Raw genomic sequence first — 24025 nt, 5'->3', positions numbered from 1 at the left:
CCTCATTATCCTAATTAATCCAAAGCCTAACCAATGTTAGTATTTATTCAAATTAAAAATACCAAACATCTACCCAAACCCACATGTGACTCACAAGTCACTTCACATGTCTGCATCACCTTTGACCAAGGGGTTCTCACACATGTGTGAGGATGCTCTTCCCCATAGAGCCACCCTACTCTTTCCCCTTTTTGGCTCGTATGCCATAAAATCTCTTCCACTAGCCCTTACATCTTTCCACAAGTGTTTCCACTTGCCACCTCTTGGACTTCCCAAGATTTGCTCACACATGTGTGAGCACATTTACCCTTGCACCCACTTCTCCTTGTGACACTTGTCACAAGGCTAAGCGTCACAAGGCTAAGCCTTAAAACCTAGGACCACATTCCCTTTGAATCTAAGCCCTTGATCGCCCTTTTAATCTTGACCATCCATTTCTAGGCTCCCAACTCTATAAATTGAAACCTCTATCCATCAATCAAGAATCCACTTTTTGATACATTCTCATGTTGGCCTTAAATCCACTTTTTATGCATCCTCATGCTGGCCTTTTATCCACTTTCATCACATCATTACTTTCCCCTCTTATCCATAAATCATTGCAAACTTGTGTTGTCCTCTTGACATCATAAGCATCTCTATAGTATCCTTATCATACCCCAAATCATTACCCATATATCCTTACTTTGTTATGCAAGTGTGATAAATTCACACTTAACTCCACTCAATCTCCCAATCTTCATTTGACAACCTCAAAGCAATGCGGTTCATGGAGACGAGGAGGACAAGGAAGAGTTAATGTCATTAGAAGTGTCTTGAGGGAAGTCTTAATGTTTATTCATTTTTATCTCTCATATGCTTCTATGTTTAATCTTTCTTGATATCATTTTTAAGATGGTTTCGAATTATGTTGATTACTAATCTCAACTAACCTTTTTATCCTGATACACCTGATATACGAGGAAAACTTGTGTTGGGGAAAATCCTCGATGAGAAATGTTGCTGGAGTCTACTGCTCCAATCCAGCCTCAAAAGTAAATCGATGATTACAAAGTTTAGGGCACCAACCCAAGGAGCACCAACCCCTAAGTTTATGTGCACCAACCCAAAGGAGCACCAACCCAATGGAGCACCAACCCTTGATCTGAGCACACACTCAGATGAATACAATGAACATATAAATAAATATAATTGATGCAGCTTGTAACAAATGAGGTTTTGCAACACCTTACTATTCTGCTATGCTTTTAAGATTGACTTGACTTTTTCAGCTCTCTAATCTTAGGCCTCAATCTGAACTCTCTGTTCTTTGATCTCTATATACTCTTATTCTCTATTCTCTGCTCTCAACCTTCTTCTTATCTCTGCATCCAACTTTCTGATCTCTTCTTGGTTCAATCCTCTTTCTCTACTTCTCACAGTGTATATAATCCACTGTGTTATCTGCCTCAGATCTACACTTCTAGGTTTGTGGTCTCTCTACTTCTCTCTCCCCCTCTGTTCACTATATACAATTTTTACAGAGCTTCTTCACCTCTTCACTAGCTGCAACTTTCTCAGCATCCCCTCTCTGGTCTGTACACTAACTTATCAATGTGAAACACCCTTTTTGATTGACACACACTCATCTACCTCTACCAAATCAGCTACCACACCTACATCTATCCAATCTCCTCAATCCTCTACATTCATTCATCACATTCTTCAAGGATTTTCCCTCCAAATTGTGACAGACTGTTCCAGTTGGACTTTCCTTCCAAAAAACTGCATTCCCAAAAATGATTTTCCTCTTTTCCTACTCAGCAACCACACCTACCCCCTGGAAAATCTCATCATTCACAGTATGCACAAGATTTTCCCTTCAAAATAGAATTTAAAAATAATTCTCCTCAAGCTCCCAAGAGATCTTGTTTGTAGGTAGATTTGGTTCTCTGTACTTGGTTTGCTATATTTAGCAAACTCAATCTGTCTAACAGATTTGATTATGCCTTTGTTGATTACCTTGAGCCTTGCAACCATCTATAACTGATTCACCATCCTCCTGCATTGATTGGATCGACAACTGAGATCAGATTACTAAACTTAGTAATCTTCACCTACCTTGTCATGTCGAATGGACCTCTTTGATATCCTTATTATTGTATGAACTTACTGACTGTGGATCTCCATATACATTATTGAGCCACACAACAGTTTGCACCTTGTTCTCCATTAAATGCAACAATCTTTATGTGATCTCATTTGAGGGACAACGAACAACTCCAAGTATAGTGCATTCATAAAACCCTTCTCTGTAGATGAAATCACATTTTTCACTTGTCCTATGTGTTCCACGTCCATTGCATTCCTCTTATGTGTTATTTGATCAACCTTCCACATGGTCCATTCAACAATCGCCATGCACCAAAAAGGATAAAACTATGTCATTTGGTCATTTTTTGCAGTTGGGGGTATTTTGCCCAAACTCGGCTTCCATCATAGTGAAATAAACTTCTTATCGCTATAGCTTCCAAAGGTCTGAAAAAAGAAAAAAGAGTCTTTCCGAACTGTGAGGTTATGCCAAAAAGACTTTTCTGCCAGTCCACCACTGTGGGGTCCCACATGAACATGCCATCGCCAACGTGGCCCAAACAAACCCTGCCAACAAAGCTTTAATTGACATGAGGAAGTGGAGACCACATGAACCATACAACACAACAACATATTGGAGGATCGGGCTGTCAGAGGAAACATGAAAGGTAGAAACAACACAAAGCATGTGTGCAACTTCTCGTGAGGAGTGATAGCATGGTAATAGACTAAAATGTATGAGAGCCTTGGCGGGGCCCACATGAACACAACTCTACATGAATGGACCAAGGAATGATTGCCACCTAGACAACTGCTTGCACACAAACGAGGTGGGTCTGACAGAGAACGTTTGTCAATGTGACAACGTTGGTGTCACATTAAAATATTTATTGCCATAGTATTCACCAACTGCCAAGTTGATATCAATTGAAACTTCCATCAGAGGATGATCATTGATACAAAGAGATGCATGGCGGGGCCCGCTATCGGGGATCTAAGGTCAGCCATAAGTCAAAAAATGGGTGGACCAATCAGCAACCACGACATGGAAAGCTCTGGACACAAGGGACGAAGTAGACCTGATAGTGGTCCGACGACATGGATATAATTTGTCACAATAGCACCGCAGAGCACGAAGGAGAAGGGGCCTACACAATCAACGCAGACCAACTAGTTGCCGACCCATGCACACAACGAACACCTAGGCAAAGTGGGCCTGACCATCGGAGGTCAAAGATTGGCCAAAAATCAGAATAGAGAAAAACCACGAAAAAAAGACTTGAATATTTCTAGTCGGATGCGATTGGCTGATAAGAGACTTTTTCACCATGTGGCCCACACATTCGAAACACAACCAACCCACGACCTCCACATGCACACTTGAGCCTGAAGAGAGAGGGCCCCACCAGCAAGAAAGAATGGTTTCAGTGTAGCAAACAAGATCGCAGAGAGGGGAAAAGGTTTCACCGTAAAGGCTCCTTACACCAAAAAGAAGGATGTTGCCAAGACCAAAGGCATATCACACCGAAAGGGAAGAATATCGATATAAAGCTTGATGTCTACGAAGGCCAATAGAAAATATGTCGAAAGAAGAGGTTACACTGAAATTCAAACAATGTCGCCACAATAGGAAAATAGTCTTGTCGAAAACTGTAGAGACGAGTTTTTCAATATTTCTAATCTGCAACTCACAAAGATGAAACCTAATGGACCCAACACATTGAGAAACCACTATAGAACATTATTCCAACCCTCAATGATATGAATTCAACACATTTGCATATCCTCACTTCATTCATTCTTTGCAAGTAATCTTATGTGCATCCCATCTACACCCTGTAATTGCTTTCTGTGTTGTTCTTTGTGGCACATATAATCTTTGCAAATTTGTCTTCTGATTGTTGACATCAATCAATTATGCATGTCTACTGCATCTTCATCTAATGGGTGTCTTATATGTCTCTCTACATCTCCATCAACTCAATCCTGCATACACACATGTTGACATCAATGACAACTCCAATGCCAACAATTATTGGTGTGATTGTTCTAGCGTTTGGGTTGCCATTAATATTCACCCTTAATTTATAGTTGCTCAACTTCTGATCTATCTCTATAACCTTTGTTTGTACATGATCAATTTGGTTTTAAAACCCTGGGAGTTAGGATGCTAGGTTCTTCAAAGTTTCCATTGTCCTCTCACTCACTTTTTTAGCACTCAACTCTTTGTTTATTCTCACCCCAAGCCTTGGATTACATATGTATTCCTTCGTAGCTTATCTCTATCTTCCTCGAATATGTTTACCTCGCAAGTTGACAAATTATTCTTTAAATCCCTAGTGTCTAGTCGAGACTGTGCTAGGATTGACCTTATTTGGGTATTTGACTCATCAATTATGGAGATTTTCCACTCCAACATATCTACCTTTGAGGCTGATCTGTTCTCGCCTTGATTGTTGATTATCCCTTCATTGATCAAAAGGGTTAGGGGCAACTTTGAAACCTTCTGCAACTCCTAAAGGATCATGGACAAATTGTTTTTCTCTCTTTTCACATTCTGTAACCCATTGTTCCAAGCCTTTATTTCCTCTAATATCAAAGAATAAGCTCTCATAGATTCTTCTATGCATACTATTCCATCCACTATAACTTTGTTGGCCCAATTATCTATGACTAAAGTGACAAATTGATTTATTTTAATTTGTTTAAACTTATTGGTGTCCAACCCCTCAATAGGAACATTCTAAATTTGGCCTATAGATTGATCATTTGTTTGCAAAATGGATTGGATTAAGGAAGTCAAATTATTCACCTACTTTTGTAGCACCAGATTCTTTTGTAGTTCAAGCTTGACCCTTTTTGATAGTGCTCCTACATAGAATTTGGCAAGATAAATGTCTCATTCGAGTATAGTCGAACCCATATCCACTCTACTTGAGTTGAAGTCCAATTTCATGACTTCATGTTCATTTTTGTCACCAACGAGGTCTGCAATCTCCACAAGTCTATGGCCTGAAATAGGATCAACAATCATTCTAGACATTCTTCTAGCCTTTTTAGGCTTGGGACTTCCTTGCAATAATTTAGCCACTGTGTCTATTTATGTATCCAGCATAGATGTATCTCTTTTTTTTTCCATGAATTTCTTCAACCATGAAGGTGAGGCAACAAAAGATGAACTAGGAACACTAGTTATTACATTCGTTGGTGGTGGAGATACAAATCCAACAGAGGCAAAATCACCAAGTAAGGAGAAATCAAAACTATCAAAGAAAGTATTGACAATATTATTTCCATGGATTTGGTTGAAGATAAGAAAATTTTTTTATTGGTGTAGCATCCTAAAATTGCGACACTTGCAATTTCGATTGCATTTGGGTCTTCACGATGGCGACGCAACACTGAACCTGAATGGAGACCCCGAAACTTGTCCACGACATCAAAAACTGCATTTTTCCAGCACCCTGGCCTGATCCTCCTTGCACCCTACTGTCCCTGGAGGTGGGACCATGGCGCCCAGCACCCTGGTCCTTCAGGACTAGGGCGCCTAGTGCCCTGGTCCCCCAGGACCATGGCGCCCAGCGCCCTGGTCCTTGGCCCTATTTTGGGCCCGGTCTCTTATGGGGCTTCGGGTCTTTTAGTTTACAAATTGGAAAATAATGTTTCCTGGTCGGCCTAAGGTCGGAAAAATCAGTCTATCAACCCTAATTGACAAGTATATAAACTACACTTTCTCTCCCATTTCGGTAGGATGGAAAAAAAGTGGAAGCGATATTCAAACATTCAAGCATTCAAGCATTCAAGCATTCCTTCAAGTAATTGAGCATTCTAAGTCTCCATTCAAGGCTAAGTGTTGCATTCAAGACAAGGATTCAACCATTGAAGAGGAGATCACATACAACATACAACATACAACAACATTTACACCTTCGCATGTAAGAATACAAACATTCTTACAACAAGGTTGCAGGTACGCGGCTGTAATTGAAGATCTGGAATCCTTGTGCAGAGACGAACAGATCCCCCTTCGTTTCGCGGATTTTTCGGAGGACCGTGTGCACGCCGGGCGCCATCGTCCCGTCAACTTTCACTCAAATTTGCAGGACAACGCCGTCTCGACATTTCACTGCTAATTCCAGGTCCGCAGCTTCATCCTATATTCCTATCTCTGTTTATAAGTGAATCTTTCTCACTTTTCATGCATTCCTAGCTTAATCCTTCTATCTACATTCTTTACAAAAGAGGGTATCCTTGCTGTCTTAACCCTTGAAACTCATTTAAAATCCAATCTTGCATTGTGTGGGATTGGATCTTGTGGGTTTCAACCCCTCTTTTGAATGTAAAGTCTCCCCTAAGTGAAAACCGTCAACCCTAGTGACCTCCTTTCTCTCTCCTTGGAGTGGTGGGAGGAACACTTAGGGTTCGATCGCGATTTTCCGCTTTACAATTAGTTATCTCCCGCAATTGACAAATTGTCAAAGGTGGGGGTAACAAGGGAAAAAAGACTCTTTGTTCACCTTTCCCTTAGAGGAGGTTGGTGCATCTTCGCACATAGATTTCAGCTTTGTATTATCCTCTAGTTACTCTCCATCTTCTCCAAACACATAATTACTTCTTTGGGGTGTAGGAGTTGAGATGGTTGGATTTTTAGAGGTATTTGAATTCTAAGATGCACTATGTTTTGGGTTTGGTTTCCCTTTTTGTGTGGAGGAACCAACACATTGCCTTGTTTTATTCTCAATTGGTCTTTTTGTTCTCTCCAAGACATGTAGGGTTCCTCTCTCAATGTCTATGTCATCCTCATCTGACCAGGATGACTGAAGAAGGGGCATCAAAGCAACATTTTGATAAATCTCATCAATTATCTCAAAACCATCATCAACCAAACCCTCGGGGATAAACAAAGGTAGCTCAAAGGCCTTGAATTGATATAGAGTCAACCTCATGTAATCTCGCTTTGGTACTTCTTTGATGTTCAGGAAATCTTCCCAGTAGTCATCTAATTGTGGTAGATGTAGATATGTTTTTGCTCCATGAAAATGAGCTTGAACATTGCCTTTGCTTTCATAATAAGGTTTATGTGATAGAAGCTCAAAATTGAACTTAGTTAAAATTTTGCCTGTCATCTTGGCAACGTCATTGCTCTTACAAGAAAAATCAGACAAGGAAATGGGAAAAGGATGCCCTTTCTTCTTCAAGTGCTCTACATATTTAACGTTCACCTTTGCCATTTGGTGACAAGCTTCCAGTAACACAAAATAATAATCAGAGACATACTTAGGTAGTTTGTACGAGGTATCTTCATAACCCCTAATCCTTAGATACGAGAAGTTGTCAAATTAAATAAAATAGTTGCCAAATTGGGTTACAAGAGTTGCAACTTTTGAGGATAACCTCCTTTCAAACAAACCTTCAATTCTTTTAATTACCATCCACAAGAAAGCATCAATGACATATAGATACTCTTTCATCCCTAACTCCTTTGCAACAATGAGAAATAATCATATATAGGCGTGTCGATGAGCTTAGGGTTTACAATCCCGACCAAGACAATTATTCTTTGCTAGCGAGGATATATGTCAATAATGAGCACATATGAAAAGATGCCCTCCATAGATAATTGGCTAGTTGTTCATGTAAATGTTGTCTTATAAGTCTTGCCCAATCAATGTATGAATTATCGCCACAAATAACAATCATAAATTGGCACATCCAGAATGGAAACTCCTTTGCTTTAACACTTCCCACAACCCAATGTAAAAAGGTAATGGCATTAGATATCTCATTTTGGAAATGATCCCTTTTTAGAAATGAAGTTTTGATTTACCCTTCTTAACCTTTAGCCAACTAGTTGCAATTCAATTCTAGCACCATTCCTTTTTATCTGAAAAATAATCCCAACCATGGCTGACATGAATTTTGTATAAATGTATTTTATAATTAATTGTAAAATCTTTTGTAAGCCGATATGACGGATTGTAATATGAGTCATATATGTATAAGATCATTGTAGATCATTTTAAAGGAGTAAAAGAATGTGAAGTATGAAAAGAAGGTAACAGACCTAATATGCGAATTATTGGAAAGGGTTTATGTATAATGCAGAGCTTAAACCGATACTGAATCTGACATAGCAGATGCTGATCTGAAGCAGTACAAGACATTGGATTAGTATAATCCATTTTTGTAAGTCAGTGTGACTTCTTTTGTAATTGAGCAATGAGCTATAGGCACTTGGCCTTCCTGCATGTGCAGGCCCCTATTGTAAGCAATAATATTCTCTTATTGGCCAGTAAGGGAATATTGTGGGTCACAAATCCCACCGAGGTTTTTCCCACACTGAGTTTCCTCGTTAAAATATTGTGTTATGGTGTGTTTTTCATGTTGTGGTTGTTGTTCTTATTTGCTACATTATTTTTGATTTACCGATACACAGTTTTAATATGTTTTTCATGTTATAAGTTAAAAATTCATCTAACCGGTCAGATACTGATTCACCCCCCCCCCCCCCCCTCTCAGCCTCTCAGTATCTTTGCGAATCCTAATAATTGGTATCAGATCCTGGTCCTCTATTTTCAAAAGCCTAACAGCTTGAGGAAGATTTTAACACCGGTAGAGATGGAAATTTTGAGAAAGCAATTGGAAACAACTCTTTCAAACTATGATGCAGAAAAGGTGAAGAATATCAAACTTGAGGATGATCTAAAGGCTGCTCAAGATATTATTCGAGGACTTCAAGAAAATTTCACTATAGCAAGGAATAAAAGAAGAGAACTTTGTGAAAAGATGCAGAATGAGGAAGATGAAAAGGAAACTCTTAATGATTTGGTGAACCAACTGAGACAAGATAACTATACAATGAAAAATGAGATGCAAGATATGACTATGAGATTTTGTAAAGAAATTGAAGATATAAAGAAGAATGAAGATGATTTGGCTAGAAGACTAAATGATGCTGGAAATGAAAACACAAGACTTAGTCATGAAAATGATATGTTGAAGATAGACTTGATGCACACACAAAATGACAGAACTGAACTCATGAGACAAAAAAGAATCTTGGAGAATGAACTGACTGCTGCAAATCAACACAAGGAGAAATCCAAGAAAAGTTCAGAAGAACTTGTTGACATGCTGAAGAATCAGAAACTTAATGGCGATACAAATGGCCTTGGCTTTGAAGTTGGTGAAAGCTCCGGTACTGCAAACGATCATGATCATAGCAAACTGGTAAGACAACCTAATGCTTACAAATTCAATGGGAAATGCTTTAACTGTAACAGGTATGGTCATAAAGCAAATAAGTGTAGATCTAGAAATTATCAGAACACTAATACACCCACCGGTCAATGTTCTAAATGCAACAAAGTTGGTCATAATTCAGAAAATTGCAGAATGAATGCAAGATGTTATATTTGTAGAAGATTTGGACACCTATCTAATCAATGCAGAACACATACTAGCATAGGATATGGGAAAGCTATTCAGAAAAACAATGTGACTTGTTATGCTTGTAACAAGATTGAACATATTGCTAAATTTTGTAGAAGTAAGGCATCACCGACAAATAACAAAGGTTCTAGTTTGAAGGGTAAAGAAAAGGTTGAAGAGGTAAAACAAGAATTCTCAAAACAATGGATCAGAAAGTCAGATCAACATGTTGATGGGAATACTCCTCCATTAGCAGGACATAGTAACACTCCACCAGCAGGAGACTCTTCATCTAACTGAAGGAAAATCCTTTGGGGGTTTAGTAACAAACTGAAAAATATGTTATTATACCCTCGGTTGATGGTGAGAAGTTGAATTACTTCTTTACCGACAAATGAGTTAAGTTGAGACTTAACCGACAAGCATTAAATGTGGTAGTTGGAGAAAAGAACATTATAAAGAAAGTGTTTTGGCTCTTTTTTATTCACCAAGCATTCAAATCTTCGAGAGCACAAAAATTCCCGAGCGAAGGCATTCTTAGCGAAGAAGTGAAGCAGTTTATCCAAGCACTCATCCCTAAGGTAGATTGAGGTATTTATAAACATGGCATCCTCCTTTGTTCCTGAATTTATAGCAAACCCTATTGTAATTGAGGTTATCAAGCGCCCTAGACCCGTATTCAAGCTTGTTCCTGAAATAGCTAAGAAAGATGATAACATAGGTGCATTCTCTCAAATTCCTAAAGGAGTAGTATATGTTGAAGATCCTAGAATATACATACACTATCATATAGAGGAATTAGGAGATGATGAAATCAAGAACATGTATAGAACTGTGATTTGTGATGAAAATGACAATATTAAACCAAAGCACAAGGTAATAGAAACCCTAGGTTTTCTGGATATTCTTAGCATTCCTGATTTTCCTGAAGATGTGATAAGAATAGTCCTAAGAAGAGTCCATGGTGAATTCTTTTGGTTGGATTGAATTCATAAGATCACCAAAGAAGTCGTTAAAGTAGTAACAGGGTTACCTTCCATTGACAGCCGACCTGACAGAACTAAAAGAGTCTCAAATGACACAGTGATAGATCTAACCGGCGCAACATTTGACAAAAGGTCTCTAAGGGTAAATGATGTGAAGGGCATCAATGTCAGATTTATCAGTATGATCTTAGGCTACAAAGCTACACATGCAAATAGGTTAAAATAAGTATCTAGCCTATGTATTAAAAGTGCATATGACATGGTTAATGATAATGCTAGAATAGATGTGTGTGAATGACTCAAAGATGAATTGATAGACAATCTGAAAAAGATCAAAGGAGATAAGAAAGGAACCTTTAGATTTGAAAATTTGCTTGTATGTTTAATGTTGTACATTACTAAGCAAGTACCCGGTATTGGTAGAAAAGATTTTGGCTTTGATATACCGGTAGGAAAGCAACTATTAGATCTATTAAACAATATGGGAGAAAACAAAGAGAAAAACATAAACGAACACTTTCAAGCATTGAAGGCTCGAATGAAGACAAGAATAAGACTGTCACAGGAAATTGTAGATAAATATCAGAAGGAAATATGCTTCGTAATGAAAAAGGATGAAATCTGGATGGAGGTAGTTGTCCTAGGACTATTTGGGTAACCGAAATGGGATATGAAACAAATGATAACATTATTGAAACTTATGCAAAAGCCCTCCTTGAAGCACCAAAAGAACTATTTGGGAAAGTCTTTGGCAGTGCTGAAACAATAGAAAGTGGTATTCAGTCTAGGAAAAGAGTCAAGAAAGTTGAACAAACAGTAAGGAAAGGCACTAGACAAACAAAAGCACTTAAGGAAGATGTACTAAAGCAAACTGGTATCAAAGAAAGTGAGTTGGAAGGACTTCAACCGGAAACTCATCTTTCACCGGTTGCAACTTCCTCTGAGAGTGATATGTCAGCGGTATTCAAAAGGGTAGAAAGGAAAAGAAAACCCTCACCGGTACCCTCACCCACTCCTAGAAAAACAAGACAAAAGCAACAGGCAGTGAGGCCTCCAGTTAAGAAGTTAACTCCTAAGAAGAAGAAGAAGAAGGTAAAACAAGATATTGCTCCACTGGATAAACTCCTTAGTGAAATAACAGAGTATGGAAAGTTGAAAAACATCAACAAACTGTACATTACACTTTCCGTAGATGACAAAGAAAGCATAGAAAACAGTGTAATTTTACACTTAGATATTTACAAGAAATTTTTGATGGAAATTGTTGATGAAATACCAATTGATTTGTATAGAAGACTAGAAGCTAGAAGGGTAGCCATTGTTGAACTGTACAAGAAGATAAAAATTGAAAAATTACTTGCAATACATCCAGTAAAGTCACTTGATGAGATAGACAAATTAATTAGTGAGGCCAACCAAACAGTATTTTAAACTGCTCACCGGCATGTAGCACTGATGGCAGGGAGAGTAATGAGGTAATAGAAGAAATTGCAGACCAATGGGACATATTCTTTGTAGAAAAGGAGAAACAAGAAGAGCTACTAAGACCTAAGACCATCAGGGTATACAAAAAGGACAAGGATAAGGGGAAAGGTAAGGTAGGTAGACTTCCTAGCCTAAAGATAACTGATAACATACCCCCACCTCCTTTGGATACTCCACCGGTAGAAATTACAGACAATCAACCGGCCACTGAGAGTATGGAGACTCCACTAGAGGATATAAATCCAAAATCCAAAATCTTGTACACTATGAATATAAACACACAGGAAGTAAATGTTGTGGTTCACAAAGAAACCACTGAGGATAAAAGGAAAGATGTGGCTACTGAGCCACCGGCTGCAAATGTTGAGGTTGAGGTCAATGATACTGTAAACATAAGCACATAAAAACCTACTCAAATAGAGCAATCGACAGAAGACACCACTGGTAAAACATTAGAAGAACCGATAGATAAAACTGAAAAACAATCAGGAGAACCCGGCAATGGACAGTGCAGAGGTACAAACTGAGAAACCGGAAGCGCATACAGACACTACATCTGAGAAACCGGCAGTTGAGAGCTCAAAGAAACCGGAACAGAAATAGGTTGAGACATAGGTTCAGACCGAGACAGTGCCACCGGCTAAAATTGAAAAGCCTAAACCTTTGCTAATAGAAATGCAAACACAAACTGACCTACCAGAGGTCGAAACAAGCAAGGTTATCACTACAACCGACAACATGGATATTGTGAAAACAGTGGGGCAGACATCTGGTACTTCAATAGCAGAATTTCGGCCTACAAATGTGACAGAGGTCTTACTAGACTCAATAAAGAAAATCACAGAGTGTAATGCACAAGCCTATAAGGCTATTGATGACACAATTTCTATTCTCAAATTGGTAGCACCCAAGTGCATTGTGGATAATAAAGATTCTTTAGGTCAACTAGACACATTGTCTAAATTCATCACCGACAACATTTTGACAGTTGATCAAATAAATGAAGACACATTCAAAGAGAGGATGAATAAGGAGAAAGAGAAATTCTTTGAGGCAATAGTGAAGAAGAATAAAGAACAAACAGAAACCCTATTACTGGCACTAGGAAAAACAATTTTGGATCTTAAGAAAATGTACAGGGATATTTGCAAAACCGACATCTTGACATAGGACATAGATTCAGAGATCAGCAAAACACAAACTGAGATTAACAATATTGCTGACAATCTGATAGGCACATCAGATTCATTTTTGGAAATAGAAAAGAAAATTATAGATCTTGAAGAGAAAATTGAGAAGTTAGAAAAGGATAAAGAGAAAATAAAGGATAAGACAAAGAGCTTAAAATGTAAACTTGGTCCTAAACTAGATTACCTCATTTCTTTGAGAAAAGAAGTTGCTAAGACTTTGGTTCCCGGACTTAAGATATCGGAAGAGCAAATGCACATACTCACCAGTACAGTACAAAGAACTCAAGAGACATTATAGGACAACAAAAGATTCAACGACAATTTAAATTTGATTTTGGCAGATATTTTCAAGATTGTAACCCACCGGTTACAAAAATCTAGGCAGGAACCACACTCCACTGACAATGAATGACAACCTTTGTCATTGATGTCAAAGGGGGAGTAGTGAGATGAGAAAAATGATCAGAATAGGACATCATTAGCTCAGGGGGAGCATACATGTTTGGGCACACAATTTTGGTAAGACAATTTTGGCAGATTCTTTTTGGACATCATTTTGGACACTTTTTTATTTTTCTCATGAGTGTTGCCATCAATGCCAAAGAGCGAGATTGTTGGCAAATGCACACTCCAATGAGAAATTGTAGGTGATTGAAGGTATTGTCATTGATGGCAACCTTACAATCATGTGATACCGACAGGTAGACATAGGCACCGACACCGACAGACTCTACACCGGCATACAGATCACCGACACCCAAAAGATTGATCACCGACACCATGGCCGACAAGAATTTTGTATAAATGTATTTTGTAATTAATTGTAAAATCTTTTGTAAGCTGACATGGCGGATTGTAATATGACTCATATATGTATAAGATCATTGTAGATCATTTTAAAGGAGTAAAAGAATGCGAAGTATGAAAAGAAGGTAACAAACCTAATATGCAAATTATTGGATAAGGGTTTATGTATAATGCAGAGCTTAAACCGATACTAAATCTGGCATAACAGATGCTGATCTAAAGCAGTACAAGACATTGGATTAGTATAATCCATTTTTGTAAGCCAGTGTGACTTCTTTTATAATTGGGCAGTGAGATCTAGGCACTTGGCCTTCCTGCATGTGCAGGCCCCTATTGTAAGCAGTAATATTCTCTTATTGGCCAGTAAGTGAATATTGTGGGTCACAGATCCCACCGAGGTTTTTCCCACACCGGGTTTCCTTGTTAAAATATTGTGTTATGGTGTGTTTTTCATGTTGTGGTTGATGTTCTTATTTGCTGCATTATTTTTGGTTTACCGATACATAGTTTTAATATGTTTTTCATGTTATAAGTTAAAAAATTCATCTAACCAGTCAGATACCGATTCACCCCCCTCCCCTCCCCCCTCTCAGTATCTTTGGGAATCCTAACAATAATTTCATAATCAATTTTGGCAAGCACCAAATCATTGAAGGTTTGAACTTCGTGGGATTCAGGGTGGTAGTGATTAGCACAAGAGACAATTAACTCAAGACAAGGGATGGCATGTGGGAAACCGATGGCTTCGAGGAGACCACTTTCTACGACTTTCTTGGCAATAGGAGATGTAGACTCTTCTCTCATTCTTCTTAGAATGCCATGCATACTCACGTCACCTATCTCTGTGTTTGCTACACCAACCAAGCCATTTTCTATACGGGGAGGCATGGAGGAAATAAGGGTTTGGAATTGGTGATATAAAATGCTACTTACAAAAAGATCTGGCACACCAGTAGGTAAGGGGTGACCATATACTAGAGCCTCGCTAGGTAGACTCGTGAGGGGATTCTTGATTTACCACAAACCCAAACTTCTAAGGAGGCTCCACATTTAATTCAAGAAAGAGAGGAAAAGAAAATAAATCTTTTAACCTAACCTGTTCGTGTGTTTGCAATTTTCTTCCACCACGAACACTTGAAGCTTCTTCCTGCTAGCTCTTGAGGCGAAATGAATTTTTCAAAATGATATCTTTATAAGAATGAGTATTAAATTCGTTTAATTCAGATGGCAAGAGCACTTTCATTCTCCTTTGAAAATCATACAAACATACTTGCATTACTTTGGAATGACCACACCTTGGGAGATGAAAAACCTCTTTAAGTTGGGGCATTGGTGACTTTTTAAACTCTCAAACCATCACCAATAAAGAATGTTAGGATTCAAGAAACTGCCGACTAGAGAGGCAAGACCAACACATAGGACCAATGTCAAGACATCTTAAAGAGCAGTCGGATGGTCAGCAACCTTAAGAACTCATGCACCATATAAATGAAAGGAGGTAAAGGTTCGAAATGCACCCAATTGATTGACACAAACTTCTTAGCATACATTATCAAATATAAGGACTTAAGTCAGTGGTCGACAATTTTGTGAGGTGAGAACATGCTTAAGGACAGTTTTCAAACAAGAACTTGCTTTCTAAAAGGGGGAACCAAAAATTTCAAAAATCTAGGATAACAATAATATGTGTATGCACAGCAACCAAAAACTTTGAAACGCCAAAAAGAGGGCTTGTAGAACATCTAAACCTTTTCAAGATTTTAACACCAGTTAATATACGAAATTTACTCATAAGACAACAAATAGTATTGCTTTCCCAAAACTTTTGCATTGATCAAACTCCCCTAATCATACAACTAGCTCCTATAGCTCCTATATAATTTGGAACAATTGATTAATTATTTGTTTACTGACTACCATATGACTTCCTATCATAGAAATTGAGTACAATGCAACTTCCTATGCAGTTTGGTTGTGGAGAATGTTGGAAAGTGTGTATCAAATACTAAGTGGTTCTAAAATGACATATTGTGATAATCAAAATCCTATGCAAATGAATAAGCATTCATGATAGATTTAAAAATATTGGAATTCAACACCATTGGCTGAGTTTGTCTACTACCCTTCAGAAAAATGGATTGCCAATATATTCACAAAAACTTCACATCAAATTCAAACACTTGAAATTGGCTTGATGTTCTTCTCAATTTTTTTTAATTGTCAGCAGTTAAATTATTTTTCCTCCTATAAATATAAGTCTTTTTTCAAATAATAATTTAACGGAGGTGTTAGTGAGCCAACCACAAATTCTGCATTATATCATCTTGTAGATGATCTGCATATCTATTATTATAATTTGGCTGCTGCTTTGAAAAAGCTGCAAAGAACACGAAATGCACTATTTTGGAGATCAACCACCATAAAATTTAAAACTGTGAGCTAGAGTTCACAAGCATTATACAAAAGCTAACAGTCAGAAATCTTCTTAGATGCTTTCGTGAATCTAGCAGGATCAAAGGGCTTTAACTCTACATTCTTTGCTTTTCCATCTATAATAAGTTCAGCCAAAGATTCTCCAGTAGCAGGTGCATTCAATATGCCCCAACAGCCATGCCCTGTGGCTACATAGACACCAACCATATCGGGAATCTTACCAATAAGAGGTATTCCATCCTCAGAAGTGGGCAGAAAGCAAGCCTGTTCTGCTTTTAGTTCTGCACTTCCTAAATGACTTGAGACTGTTTGAGCTACCTTCTGCAGTGTTATTATTGATTCCTTACAAGGTAGAATTTGCTGAGGATCATCTGGGACTTCTACTTCCTCTGACGGACCACAGATGTATACGTCACCTGTTAAATGAAGTTTCAACACAAAATCTGTCATTTTGAAAATACTCATTTAAAGCACTACTGCTGGGTAAAATTATTTTGAATTCACATAAACTAGGCAATCAAGGCCTCCATTTATTCTATCTCAGCCTTCAGTTCAGTCCTAGATTTCAGATCTGATCGTATTAAAGTTAACTTCTGTGAAACAACAAGATAATATATGCCATAACAACTATCTATAGTGTTCGCTGCGGATTAGTGATCTGTTGTTGGTTATTTTGTTAAGACTTCTGAATGCTTTTAAAATCTGTTTTACTTTCCATCAAATATATTATTCTGTACAATGTCAACTATTTTATCAGTTATAACTTATTTTTATAGACTTCAATTACAATAAGATCTTTATGAGGTACAGAACAATCAGCTTGATATAGATTTTTGGATAAAACTTTTGGAGACAGCATCAGAATCAAATTTTCAGCAATTGTAAACAACATAATCAGTAGTCAAAGACTCGAAAAGTATAAAGAAATCAAACGAGTTTCCCCAAGCACATGCACTCAACACACAAATGACTATGGCACTTTGAATTAGCTAAACCATTCGAGTGTGTTCAGTTACAGAGATCTTGGTGAAACTCTAAGTTTTGGGGACAGAGCATATCAGAATCAATGTGAAGAAAGCAATGAGATTCAAATTGATCCAAAAAGAGATTAGAATCTTCGAGCAGATAAATGCTAAATACACAGCACTAACCTTAGGGTGTTGGTTTAAATAAAACTCAAACAAAATTCTTCAATGTGTATATTTCTTTGCCTAAATGAAGGGGTGGTAAGATCTGGGGGTATAAAGCAACTTCGTCTGGAACTGCGTACTCTCTCTCTAATTAAAAGGCTTACACCTCTTCTCACACTGAATCCATGCAAACTGAAACCACTTACATTAAAAAGACAAAGCAAGGGATGAAGCTCAAACAAAACACAAGGAGTCCAGTCCAAAATACTGAGGAGTCCAGTCCAAAATACTAAGGCAGCCCAACTAATTAGATTGTAAAGACTAAGAGGGATGAAGCCCAAATGCTAGGAACCAACGCATAGGCAATGCAAAATAGCAAATCAACCTTACAAAGAATAAACAACCAAGGCTATGAGGAAGCAATCATGAACCATCAACAAAGGATAACAATATAAGGATAACAAAGTATTGTATTGATGAGGAATTTTATAAAGTTATTGTGTAAATTGAGAAATCAATAGAAGTCAGTTAAATTGTCTGTAGATTTTTATGAATTTCCAAAATTTTGTGAATGAAATTGCATGGAAGGCTCTTATAAGAAAATGTCTCTTCTTGCAGAACATTCACTGACAATAAAGCATCATATCTATACTGAAGAAGAAAACTCCCCAGTAAATGTAATTAGGTGAAGCAATTGAGATTAAACAACACCGAAATAATATTAAGAGGGAAGTTTACTAGAATTTGGGACATACCTAAGAACCCTTCGCCCAAAATTACAAGATAGAATTAAAAAAAAATTAAAGTTTTTAAAATATATATATCAACATATTTTTAAGTTATATAATTTAATAATTAATAAATGTATAATTTATGTAAAATAAGAATTAAAAAATAATATTAAAAATGAAGATTTTTTTAAGTAAAATCAATTTTAAGATATATATTTTTAATGTATTTGATATGAGAGAAAAAATTGTTTTATATGTTATAAAAAAAAAATTCTTTAAATTTATGACCCATAGAAAAGAAGAGCAAATATCATATTTGGGACCCCATCAATAATAATCAAATATTTGCAAGATGAACAAGGAGGAGCTATTTTTCAGTCTAGACACTGAACTATTAGTCATGTACACACTTTTACTTATGAAATTTCCTCTTTTAGATGAATGATAATATTAAGAAAGAAATTTAATAGAAAATTAAATCAATTGAAATTCTTAAGATAAAGAAAATAATTGAATATATTAAAATGGCCTTGTGACTTTTCATTTACTTAAAAAATGAACAGTTCAATCAAATCTGAAGTCTAATAAATAGGATGTGGGTATTAAGTTCTTAAACAATATAAATTTGTTTTAAATTAGGGTGTAACAAATGCAAAGCCTATAAACAGGTTAGCAAAGACAATTCCATAAGTGGACACCTTATGTTGCAGAATTTATTGTGTTCATTGAAAATCATACGAATTAATCAAATTTTAAAAAAAACTACTAAAATATATTTAACTTCAAGTAACTATTTTTAATGAAAAATTATAATTTTTTAATATAAAAAATTTATAATTTATATTAAATTTTTTTTTTTTATGTAATTTATTTTTAAAAATATATTTTAAAATTTTGACATCTAATAATAAAATTTCCAAGTACATCACTCAACTATTATGCCTCTACAACAACACTTCAAATGTAACACATGCAATGCTTAGGAGAAAAAAAGAGAGAAAACTGGCAAAAGAAAATGAACACATATAGCAAAACCTGACCTGTAGGACGAGGGTACACCTCAGGATCCATGGACACGCCCTCAGCGGTCTCATAATTCAGAAACAAAGCCTGCGGTCCTATGGCTTCAGGCACCTGAGGCCTCAACACAATGCTATGCACCTTAACCCCCGATATCCTGCAAAGCTCCGATATGACCGGGCTCTTAGCAGACCAGGGCCCCATGGCCAAAACCACACAGTCGCCCAGCAAAACCTCTCCATCATCCACCACAACCCCACTCGCAACATTACCCTCACTTAACCTCACCTCCTTAACCTCGCCCTTAACCACAGTTACTCCATACTTCTCCACAGCCGTATCTAGAATCTTCCGGGTGAAAAGATAGGGATGAAGCTGAGCTGTCGTCTGAGTTGTCCCAATGGAAGCTGCAAACGTGGCAGACCCGTCGACCCACGCTGGCAAATTCGGCCCTCGCTTGGGCGCATCCGCTTCTCGGACTGTTAGGGATAGGGCTTCAAGCGGGCGAAAACCGTAAGCGGTCGGTCCGCTGAGGAGATCGGCCAGGTGACCATGGAGGTGGAAGCTGCGTCGGGCTAGGGCAGAAAGCGGGCCGCTGTCGCACCAGTCGAGGGCTAAGAATCCGCCGGCCTTTCCAGAGGCGGCGCAAGCGGGGGCCGATTTTTCCACCACGGTCACATGGGCGCCCTTCTGCGCCAGGAAATAGGCCGTGCAGACGCCTATTACGCCCGCCCCGCAGACTATTACATTTTTAGGGCTTGCAGTTGCGGTTGAAGAGGATTGCATTGTGATGAGAAGAATGTTATATAGTCTGGGAAAAAATTTGGTCCCCCAGCAGACATGGGATCGGAAATGGTGTGCATCTGATGATTAGTGTATTGAATCATGGTGGTTATATTGCTTTTTTTGGTTTAAAATATAGGTTGTGGGATGACGAGGTGGAGAGCAGGAAGTGGTATTTGTTACAGTGTGATAAGGTACAGTGTTCTAACTGACATCAATGCTTGGGTACGTTCTGTTGATGGGTTTGTTTTATGTATTTGGAGTATGTTCACAGGCGGTCATGTTCATGTAAAGCCAACTGTAATCATCAACTAAATTAATTGGAATGCATATTTTAGTATTTCCTCTCTATCATGCAAGCTTCTTTGTTGTAAACAATATTTATTCATATATCAAATACAATTTCTTTCTCTTATTTAAATTATTAAGCTTGATCTTTTTATTTAAATTATTAAGCTTGATCTTTTTATTTCTGATTTTAGAAGAATAAGACAATTTTAACATTCACAAGGCTAACTATAGCTTATGGGCAGCACACCCAATCAAATAGGCTTCTTCATTGTCTTTCAATTAGACTTCTTCTTTGTGTGTTCTTAATTGAAAGCTATATGAAATGAAACATCAAAATCAACAAGCCATGCATCATCAATTGTAGGAATAGAAAAAAGAAAAGAAAAATATCTTGACATCATCATCAAACTATTTTTTGTCTTTCTTCCTTTAAGATTATTCTAGAGCAGTGCATTAATCATATGCATTTAAGAACATTTTGATCAAACCTGAAGTCTAATAGGATTTTCTCTTTTCTATTTAAAACATTGAGCTTGACCCTTCTATTGCTCATTTTATAAGATGTATTGTCTTTCAAAGAGACTTCTTCGTTGTGCATTCTTTATGGAAAGCTATGAAACATCAAAATCAACAAGTTGTGTATCATCGTGTGTATGAATAGGAAAAAAGAACATAAAATATCTTGATAATTTTTATTAGAAGTTTTTGCATTGGAGTCATTGTCAAACATTTTTTGCCTTCCTTTTTTTACGATTCTTCTTGATATGGTCATTCTAGAGTTCCAACATTTTACTTTAAATTTATCAAGAGACTTTGTTCTTCCCTTAGATCTTATCATGCTTCCTTTTATGGCAATGTTTTTTCTTTAGACATTCTTCTAATAACCAAAGTTTTTTTTGTTTTCTTATTTCTTCTAATAATAAGACATTAACAACTTCCTTGTACTTTAATTTATAAGTCATCGAATTGATTGTCACAATGAAGTTATATCATTAATTTTGCAATGAGCATGATGGAGTAATAAATTGATCATATACATCTATATTCAAGCTAACTAATAACAATATTGAAAGCATTCAAATGTTCAAGAACAAAATCACCATCTCTCATCTTCATGGAATAATTCTGAAAAATATTGGTAACAAAAAAATTCTTAATACAAAGTCCCCAAGTTTGTCTAGAGTTTACTAGTGGTGTCATCATTTGATACATTTAGAAGCACCAAGTCTAAAAGACAACCAAATCAAATTTCTCATCGTCCTATCAACTTTTACCTATTTTTTTGTTGACATACCAATTGATTTTTGTTTAGAAAGGTCAACCTAGAGATTCTTTTTGACAATGGGATCTTTTATTTTAAGCATCCACAATTGAAAATAAAATTTACCTACACAACTCCATTGAAAATAAAATTCACAACACAAAAAGAAGTCATATCTTTCAATGTTTAACTTAACTCAAAGCTCTAATACCAAATATTGAAGAAGAAATATAAACTTCATAACTAATGGAACAACAAAGTGTTGAATAGAAATAGAAAGTAGTCCAATATAGATCACTAAAGGAGAAAAAAATTAAAACATAGTATGGACACAATGAGAATTTATTAGCACCTCAAATGTACTATGCACAAAGTTTAAAGGAATTCTATTAGCATTCAAACAACATTTTTCTATACCAAATCTTCTCTCTTATCAAGGGGAGCATTTGATAATTAGGCAAAGGGGGACAAATCCATGCATCCAAGTGTCAACTCCCAAGTGAGGTGCTCAAGTAATTAATTAATTTCCAACTTACACATAACTTCCCTTTTCTCACCAATTCTCTTACATGTTTATTGTAACTCCCTTCATTATGATCTTACAAAATAACTTTTCATGTCAAACCTAATATTCCAAGTGGCTATTTATGTCATATAATGGAATCTTATGAATTCTTCGTGATGGCTCCACATTCCATGAAGATTAAATTTTATCACATTATAATACTAACAATCACAACTACCATACAATGGGATTATCGACAACCACTTGCATAAAACATATCCAAAATAGCAATGTATGGAAACAAAACAAGTATAAAATATATTTTTGTTTTATTGACTAAAAATGATCAACACAAAAGCATAAGTTCACAAAGATGGGGATCAAAAGTGGGGTCTTGAGTGGTCACTTCTTTTTGAAATTAGGAATGATTAATCTTGGATGTAAAATTGAAGATAGTTAGGCTCAAAACTTGAAGATGCAACAAGAACAAGAGTTGGAATGTCTTGAATCTACATTCTAAACTACTATTTAAAAAAAAATGGTAGAGATTAATGGATTTAAAGTGGGTGAATAACTGGTCCTTTAAGAGAAAAAAAAAAAAAAAAAAAAAACTTAACATAGCATTTGGCATTAACCCCCTAAAATGTTAACTTTTTTAAGTATTTCAAAAATCACCTTGAAGAAAAAATAGTTTAACACCATATAGTTTATGCCCAATCTCTCTACTAGTTTTAATGAATAAATAATTTTTAACTAATTTTCAAAGTGGGCACGTCCTAAAATATATAAAAAATTGAGCATTCTCCCCCCTAATTTTTTGGAAACTAGTCAAAAATTATTTTTTAATGTGTAGAATGGAGTTTAGTTTCTAAAAATGTAATTTGTTTCAAACTTTGATGAACAAGTAAGAAATGAGACCAAAAATATAGGTTTTGACAAAAAAGGAGACTAGCAAAATAATTTAAAGATCAAAACCTTAACATACTCAAAATGTGAAAAACATTGCATGATTAGAAATCTAAAAGAGAGGTGATTGTTATTGTGGTATCTTTTAACTTTACATTGAAATACGTGCAAACGTAATGGACAACATAATCAACATTGTGTTATTTTAAAAAAAAATTATCAAAAACACATCCTTGGTCCTTGAAAAGCCGGTCCAAGCCTTTGGGTTGGATGTCCAAGGCTAATCCAAACCTAAGATTTGTATTTTCCCAAAGCAACATATAACACGAGCATGTATAACATGTTTTTTTCAAAACAAAACGTGCTCCTTGTGCAAGTGAAAACTTATCCTCATAGGAACCCAAGCACGTTATAACATGCTCATGTTCCTATGAAAATGAAAGATTCTCTCTCTAGATCTCTCTCCATTTTTCTCCCCTTCTCTTCCTCTCTCTATCTCTCTCACTCTTCCCCCCCTTTATCTAATGTGTTTGCATTTCTATGTAGAAAATCTCTCTAAAGCACTCATTTTTTTACGAAGAGAAACATTATTTGTCTCTCATTCCCTTCTTCCTCTCCTTGTCTCTCTATTTCCCTCCATTCATCTCTCTCACCATCATCCCTCCCTCTCTCTCTTACTTTCTCTCTAGACCTTTATATCCCTCTAGAAAAAGGGTTTAGGGTTAAGGTTTGAGCATATTGTGTTTAGGGTTGAGGTCAGAGTGTATAGTATTTAGGGTTAAGGATTGAGAGTATCTAGTTTTAAGGGTTAACTAGAATTTAGGGTTGAGGATTGAGATGATAGCATTTGGGGTTAAGGTTTCAGAGTATAGAGTTTAGGGATGAGGGTTCAAAGTATAACATTTAGGGATAAGGTTTGAGAGAATCTAGAATTTAGGGTTGAAGCTTGAGAGAAAATCATTTAGGGTTAAGTTTTTAGAGTATAGTGTTTAGGTT

General features: G+C 36.6%; 1 protein-coding gene across 1 annotated transcript; it reads right to left on the bottom strand.

Annotated features, from left to right (window-relative positions):
* Positions 1 to 16261: 16261 nt before the first annotated feature.
* LOC131060315 (putative oxidoreductase TDA3) lies at positions 16262 to 20401 on the bottom strand. Its single transcript, XM_057993492.2, has 2 exons — positions 19304 to 20401; positions 16262 to 16818 (listed from the first exon to the last, which is right to left on the bottom strand). The coding sequence occupies exons 1-2, from the start codon at positions 20067 to 20069 to the stop codon at positions 16436 to 16438; spliced, it is 1149 nt and encodes a 382-aa protein (XP_057849475.2). The 5' UTR covers positions 20070 to 20401; the 3' UTR covers positions 16262 to 16435.
* Positions 20402 to 24025: the final 3624 nt, after the last annotated feature.

This window comes from Cryptomeria japonica, chromosome 11, assembly GCF_030272615.1.
Source record: "Cryptomeria japonica chromosome 11, Sugi_1.0, whole genome shotgun sequence".
Lineage (NCBI taxonomy): Eukaryota > Viridiplantae > Streptophyta > Pinopsida > Cupressales > Cupressaceae > Cryptomeria > Cryptomeria japonica.
Note: the sequence above shows the minus strand (reverse complement) of the source record. Positions and strands in the feature narration are given on the sequence as shown.

Coding starts and splice junctions, on each gene's coding strand:
- LOC131060315 (XM_057993492.2), bottom strand. CDS start 20,069: ATGCAATCCTCTTCAACCGCAACTGCAAGCCCTAAAAATGTAATAGTC. Junction 16,819..19,303: donor GGTGTACCCTCGTCCTACAG/GTCAGGTTTTGC, acceptor TTCATTTAACAG/GTGACGTATACATCTGTGGT.